At 37.8% G+C, this 7,188-nt stretch overlaps 1 protein-coding gene across 3 annotated transcripts; it reads right to left on the bottom strand.

Annotated features, from left to right (window-relative positions):
* Window positions 1-391: 391 nt before the first annotated feature.
* Window positions 392-6,893, bottom strand: LOC113318199 (probable phospholipid-transporting ATPase 8). Of its 3 annotated transcripts, none has more exons than XM_026566331.1 (12): window positions 6,160-6,893; window positions 5,687-5,809; window positions 4,042-5,393; window positions 3,822-3,932; window positions 3,451-3,727; window positions 2,735-2,823; window positions 2,392-2,500; window positions 2,103-2,312; window positions 1,858-1,983; window positions 1,619-1,717; window positions 1,346-1,537; window positions 392-1,204 (listed from the first exon to the last, which is right to left on the bottom strand). In XM_026566331.1, exons 1-12 carry the CDS (start codon window positions 6,541-6,543, stop codon window positions 611-613), a joined length of 3,666 nt encoding a protein of 1,221 aa, XP_026422116.1. In that variant the 5' UTR covers window positions 6,544-6,893; the 3' UTR covers window positions 392-610. The 3 variants fall into 3 exon arrangements, with proteins under 3 accessions (XP_026422116.1, XP_026422119.1, XP_026422118.1); XM_026566334.1 differs by having other exon boundaries at window positions 5,687-5,826; window positions 6,160-6,292; XM_026566333.1 differs by lacking the exon at window positions 5,687-5,809 and having other exon boundaries at window positions 6,160-6,543.
* Between the last annotated feature and the right edge of the window lie 295 nt (window positions 6,894-7,188).

The raw sequence follows: 7,188 nt of genomic DNA, 5'->3' as shown, positions 1-7,188 counted from the left end.
CTGACCATCGTATCGCTCAATCGGAATACCCCCGTTAATAGTGGTATGCCCTTTCAGTTCATTCCAAGAGTTAGATTAATAAATTATAGGAAATAAAGGTATATTTCAAGAGGTATGTTTTGAGACGTATTTAAATAAAGCTCCCAAATGAAATTGGTAAATATTTATCAGAAATGTCTTTTTCTGTTTTGTCCGCGGAAACTCACTAAACTGGACCCTCCAGACCCATACCTTTGTGCTGGACTGCTGGGGGTTACTTCTTCAGCTTAGTTCTATCTCTATTTGTTCCGTCCATGATTTTAATACTAGGGTAATTTTGGCTCAACAGTATCAACTCTCGCACACCTTCTTTTCTAACATGTAGATTATTCATTTAATCTCGGCAGCAACAGAAAATGAAAGAAGCTTTACATTCTACTATGTAACAAACAATATGATTACAGTATATACATTTTACAGCTGCTGCTTATCCCATCTTTTACATTATCTCCCAAAACCTACAATCAACATATCCTTCTAATATACACTTGCATGATGACGAGGATAATGAATAACGGAACTCTTTGTTAGCTATATAGGTACAAAAATCGTGACTATAAAACAATGCCTTTTAAGTTTCTCTACGTTGTGATATGTAACTCGGATGCCTGGTTTTATCTTCAACTCTACTGCAGAGTCCTATTGCAGTTTGAGACTTGGATCTTTGTAACCGTGATCTCTGGATTATGTCGTGATACACTGGGAAAAAATTGCTTTGGAAAGCTTTGTAGATAAAATAAGGCAATAGAGCAGATACAACAACCATGACAGTCAACAACCAGTAGAGAGGACTGGGGGCACAGGTTTCCTGTAGAACCTGATAAGCTGTTGTGGATACAGCCGGAGGGACTGAGCCGTAAAAGACCAAGAAGATATACCAGAAGGTGATGCTTCCCCAGATGAAAAAATGCTGGATCCAGGTGAAATAGTTTACAGAGAGCGCCATCTGGCAGTTCACTGTCCATACGACACACGTGTACATTACGATTCCGAGCTCTTCAGCCCCTGCCACACGTCCATCTCCTCGGAACGCATGCTGAAGAATGGTATTAGTTACGAGGAAAAAGATGATAATGGAACTGCAAACCCCGTTAAGCATCCAGCCTAATATACGATGCCAGCTGAAAAGGATGTTTTGTACACCTTCTTGATGCAAAAGAGGATACTGCACAAGAAAAAGAGAAAGGAGTATATTAGGAAATGATCAAAAGTTCTCTTTTTCAACTTATGGAAAGAAATTAACTCAGCATAATCTGAGGTTTATGCCATTTTTGCAGGTAAGTTAATGTGACTTAAATTTATTTACCTTGAGGCACAGTCGTGCAGAAACATCCTGATCGAAAACACCAATAGCAACAACAGGGAGCGAAGTGAAGAAAACATTGTAGAATGACATGTACCAATCATTGTAAGCAGGCTGACCAGAGAAAGAAGCAAAAGCTTCAAACAAAAATAATGTGAACCCGAATGCCAAGTTCTTGTAGAAAAAGTAGCATATCTGCACAAGGTTAGCATGGACGGTTAGAGAAGCCTACAGTTAGACACACAACCTTTGACTTGGGAATTCATTTATTCATACCATCATAGCTATTCGCCTGTAACACCAATGGCCATGGACCAGCAACAAACGCTCCAAAAACCGAAATTGAGCAATTGCAAAATCACTGGACATAACAGCCTGCAATCAAAGCTTACAACGGATCAAAATGGAAAATTAAGGAAGACCATTGTCAAATAACATAACAATCAAACATCAGAAAACTAATGGCATTAGTAGATATTGAGAAATACAAATATCGAAACAACAAAGACACTAACCTGCATTCCCTCAGCGCCACTAATGCCAACTCCTATTTCAGCTTCTTGGAGCATGCCAACATCATTTGCACCATCACCAATGGCTAGTGTGGTTTTACCAGTTCCTACTTTCACCAGTCTCGTAACCTGCAAATTCTTAACGGCTTAGTAAAATGTGTTGGCGCAAATAATAATGGATGTCCTTCAAGAACAAAAGGTTCGACTTATGTAATAGAATGATGCAAATAATTGGATAATGCACTTACAAGAGCCTTCTGTTTTGGCGAAGAACGGCAACAAATAACTGATGCACAACTAAGTGCAAGCTCCAGAAACAAGCTCTCCAGATTCCTTGTAAGAGCAAAATCCAAGGATTTTCCATCAATAATTAAAGCTGATGGAATGGAACTTTCTTTTGCTGAAATAACTTGAGAATTTCCTTCGTGTAATTGTCTGGTTACGCTCTCAAGAGAAGCCTAAAAAGTTTCAAAAATTCAGGTGCACAAACTAAAAGATTGTTTCCAAGCTTCCTCTATAGTTTTAGCATCTGCATACCTTTACAAGAGCCTCTTTGTCCCCTTGTTTCTCCAATGCACTGATTTCAGGTGTATCTAGCGTGATCACAATCTGCTGCATCTCCTCCCTCAGCAAGCTACATGCATACCTGTGGGATATCTTTTCAGTTACAACATAAAACTCAAAGAAAGAACACTCGGACTCAAATATATGTTACATACATATAGCGAAGACCGATAGCTGTTATGGTGAGGATATGATGTCTGCTCCTAAGAAGTATCTAACATGGATATTTCAACAATACAGTACTGAATCTGTATGATCTGGGTACATATCTACACAACATTAAATTGATATGTAAAGTGATTTTAATACACCATACCCGATATTGACTGCAGTTTCTAACTTGTCACCAGTTAAAACCCATATCTTGATTCCAGCCTGGGCAAGCTTGTCGATGCACTCGGGGACCTACATATAAGACTGTAATCAGTTCGATAGCATACCCATTACGTCTGTGTATGTGTAACTTACAAAGGGGCATTCTGGTCACAATGTGCTTGTGCACTGAAGTGTCACTTGCAAGTTTTCCAAATTTTATTGTCCAAGACAAAATTTCCCACCACTCCTACTTGCATTGTTACATATATAAGCAGCAGGAGTCGACATTAGAACAAGAAATGGGGTTGTTATATTAGACTTATCCTTTTCTATAAGAGCAGTAGAAAGTCTTCATATAGAGGGTTCTTGATCTATGACTTCTATTTTTGGAAATTTATAAAGTGCTTCTAAAAGCCCTGATCATGAACCTGCAAACAGCTCAAAGGTGCATCCCAGGGAATCTTAAGCTTCCTATTGTTAGCAAAAATCGCAATATTAGATCATTTTTGACCGATCCATATGGATCGATGTAGCATATGATGGCATATAAGAGACAATCAACTTAGAAGTTAGAATGCCGACAAGTAATATGCAATCGGACCAGCCAGATATGTAGGATGGATGGAAACGGTCCCTTGCAAGACACATTGATCCCCTGAACATTGGAGCTCCAAGTTAGATGAAAGAGGAGCTAATAGAAGTTAGTTTGATCATTACCCCCTTCTGTAATTTATCCTCAACAGCTGTGGCTCCAAGAAGCATCAAATCCCTCTCGATCTTAATAGCTGCAGCATCTACCAGTGCTTCTCGATCTGCAGATAAAGAATTTTTGGCCTTGAGAAATTCCAGTTGCCATGTTTTGTACTCTTCTTCACCGATCACACGATATGCAACTACCAAGGTTCGCAAACCAGCCTCGGCATAACTCTTGATGTGCTCCTTGGTCTTAGCAACAAACTGTTGCCCATCCTCCAAAATCCTATCAAACATTATGCTGAAAGAACAAGAAAAAAATGATATAATTACAATTTTTGACATACCAAAGTTGGTGCCCACTGCCAATAACAAGAAGAGCATATGGCTCAGACCTGTCTGCCCCCTTGCAGAGGAGTAATACTTGACCTTCTTCATCTTTCACAATCACAGACATTCGCTTACGAGAACTACTAAACTCGATAACATGAAGCAGCTTAAATGATCTGAAATTGAGAAATTAAATCACACATAAGATACAACAACGGCGTCCATAAAATAATACGGATGCATTACAAAAGAATGCGGTATAAAACTTCTCAAAAGGGAGTCCACCTGTCAACTATCTTTCCAGTCTGAGGATCAAACTCATGCAATGAGATGCTTGTCTGAGTCCTTTTGTAGAATTCAAACCCAAGTTCCCGTGCAGCAACCACAAAAGCCGCTTCATCTGGAGACTCGGCCTCATAAGATATTTCACCTGTTTCCTTATTTACATCAGGAATCGCTGTATGGCAGATTGCTAAAATGCGAAGGAAGTTCCGGATGGCATCTGCAGAAGGCTGCTTAACCCACTGTCCATTCATGATACGCTCGTCTTTGAAGTTGAAGCCTTTCACTGGCAATTTTGAGCCACCATCATGGTTCTCCAAATCAAATGATGGATCACCAAGTTCAGGTGAGTCATCCATTTTTTTCCTTGCTACAGCTCTCTCTACTTCTGTCAAACCATGACCATAAGCAGTACCAGCTATGGAACATTTAACAAATTCCATTGAGTTGCACGTCAGAGTGCCTGTTTTATCCGATAGAACAGTATCAACCTGACCAAGTTCCTCATTCAAATTTGACGTGCGGGCATGTGCTGGACTATCTGTTTCCTCATGATACATATCCTGATCCTGGTTAATAAATATACTCTGTAAAACCTTCACTACTTCTATGGATACATACAAGGATATAGGTATCAAATAACCATATAACATTAGGCCCGTAAGGAAATGAAGACCTGCTGCTAAAGTTGCTCGCCTTGGGTCAAAATACACAGTGGTATCTTCCGGTCTAAGATACCACCTTTTAATCTTTCCACCTTCAATATCCTCCCTTGTTGTGACACCAAAGAATATGGATCCAATAGAAGATATCAAAATTAGGGTACTGAAAAGTATATATATTATCTTATCCATTTTCCTCTCGACCTTACTTCTCTTAGAAGGAGGTTCTGTAGCATTCTGCATCACCTTCGTGTCATGACCCGTAAAAACCACCACTCCATAGACATATTCAGAATTTCGAAGCTTTGAATCTCTTAAAAGAATCTGCTGTGGTGAAAGAGGATACTGCTTGCCATCATAATACAAGCTTCCAACAAAAGAATACAGATTTTCATTTGGATCCTCACATTTGATCAGTGCCTTAAATTTCTTAAAGGAGTACTCATCTCTCAGGGAAGAAGTCTCACCCAAAGATTGCTTAGCTTTCAAGTTTGTCTCACCATCAAGATTCATTGTCTCGACAAAACAAATCCCATCCTCATAACTAGATGAAAGCAGTAGAAGATCAGCAGGAAAGAATTCATCTTTTCCAATTTTAACAAGATCTCCTACTCGTAGTTTCTTCCATTTGTTTTCATGAAAAGTATGATCAGCACCATAAGATTTGACCTTTCGATTATTAGCTTCTATATCCTGAAAGCATTACAGAATGGAGTATCCATACATTACTAAACAAGTAAAGATGCAGTAATTCCATATTTGCAGAATGTCAAAGCAAACAAGAAAATATTGGAAACAAGCAAAGATGTTAGCACATGAAATTTTGTGTCCTTGCTAGGTCTTCATTACTGATCCTTATACATCAGCTTTCTCTATATTTCCAACAATGATGCACAAGCAGTCATTGAGAACTTATACATAGTGATTTACCGTACAAGTGTACAACTATATAAGAATTGAGAAATTTAGCGTCGAGAGCTACCTACCAAACCCATGCACAAAATTAGGGAAAAATCTAAAATATCAATTGACCACAGGACCGCACTGCTGTTTCTATTGGAAATTGAGAAAGAACCAAGAAAGTCTCCGAGGTCCAATTGATAGCAAAGCTGCACCCATATTCCCCCTGTAACAACATAATCACATATGCACAAAACTAACAGGAAAAAAAAAGGCGTTGGTTGTGCTATACATAAACAGCAGCTATCATATAATCTTGATTTCAATCTTCATAATATATCTAGGTTACATGTCAATTTGTTGTTATTCTATAATGATACTAGCAATCATGTCTAGCCAGTTGAACATCTTCAGACTTGTAATCTGTTTCAAATCATATCGTCATGATCATGTTCGTATTGTAGTTTTCAAAAATTCAAATGGCTGATTGATAAAACAAACATTTATAGGAAAAAATCCTCAAAACACCCAAAATAAAAGCGACAAATGAATTAGTTACCTGATTTCGACGCCTACAATCTTCGACACCTTCTTTAGCCATAGTAGCTCCAATAACAACGACCAAAGGAAAGAGAATACTACCAGCTGTATAAGGTGCTAATGGAGTAAATGAAACACAAGCTACAACAAGAAAATATATATTTGCAACTCTCCTGAACTGTTCAAACAAAGATTTAGGTATAAAATTAACCAGTGTATACTTAGTAGTAGATACATAATTACCCTTGTAATCAAGCTGACTAGCTTCTATATTATCAGCATCATTGCAATATACAACTCTTGAATAACCTTCTTCGCCTATTTGTTTATGATCATCTTTAAACACTGAACCTAAACATGAAAATGAGTACAGTTTACTAAATCTTATCCCTCTCCGCGGCATCGTAAAACTTTAGAAGAATCTCAATTTCGCATTCTCATTATTGATTATTATTATTCAGTTGATACCCAATTTGTTTTTGGTTTCAAAACTAATTTCACCCACCAAGACTTTAGTTTCCCACCAAATGTACAACAACATATACAGACAAGACACTGAGGTGAACTTGAAACAAGAAAACTATCAACTAGCTCTAGCTGCAGCTCTCTTTGTAATCAACTAAAAACACCCAAGAAATGTTTTCCAAGTAAGTTGAAAAGAAGAATTTCTAAGAAATTACAAGACAGAAGATCACAAATGTTTCTTCGTGATTCTTTTCGTTAAGTCCAAGTTGAAAAGATTTCTTTCTTCATAGAAAGAAAAAAAAAAAAAAAAACAGAGCTTGGTAGAGAGAGAAAGTAGTAAGAGAGAGAGGAATTTTGAATGTTGTGTATGGGGTTTCGTATCTGCATCTAGTTTTTGCTGTTTCTCAAAGCAAAATTCAATTCTAGGTCTTAGCCAATAGTTACCAATTTTCTTTTCTGTTTCTTTTCGCGGCGTTTCGTGTGATAGGTGTACCAAATTATAATAGACCCTGACGTATTGAATATTTTTCTTACACCAAATCATAAAACTAACACGTAATAATCATTTGGTTTTGGCGTTTAA

Source organism: Papaver somniferum, chromosome 10, assembly GCF_003573695.1.
Source record: "Papaver somniferum cultivar HN1 chromosome 10, ASM357369v1, whole genome shotgun sequence".
Classification (NCBI taxonomy): Eukaryota; Viridiplantae; Streptophyta; class Magnoliopsida; order Ranunculales; family Papaveraceae; genus Papaver; species Papaver somniferum.
This window is presented reverse-complemented; position numbering and strand designations above follow the sequence as displayed.

Coding starts and splice junctions, on each gene's coding strand:
- LOC113318199 (XM_026566331.1), bottom strand. CDS start 6,543: ATGCCGCGGAGAGGGATAAGATTTAGTAAACTGTACTCATTTTCATGT. Junction 3,933..4,041: donor ACTGGAAAGATAGTTGACAG/GTGGACTCCCTT, acceptor TCTCAATTTCAG/ATCATTTAAGCTGCTTCATG. Junction 3,728..3,821: donor CTCTGCAAGGGGGCAGACAG/GTCTGAGCCATA, acceptor TTGTTCTTTCAG/CATAATGTTTGATAGGATTT.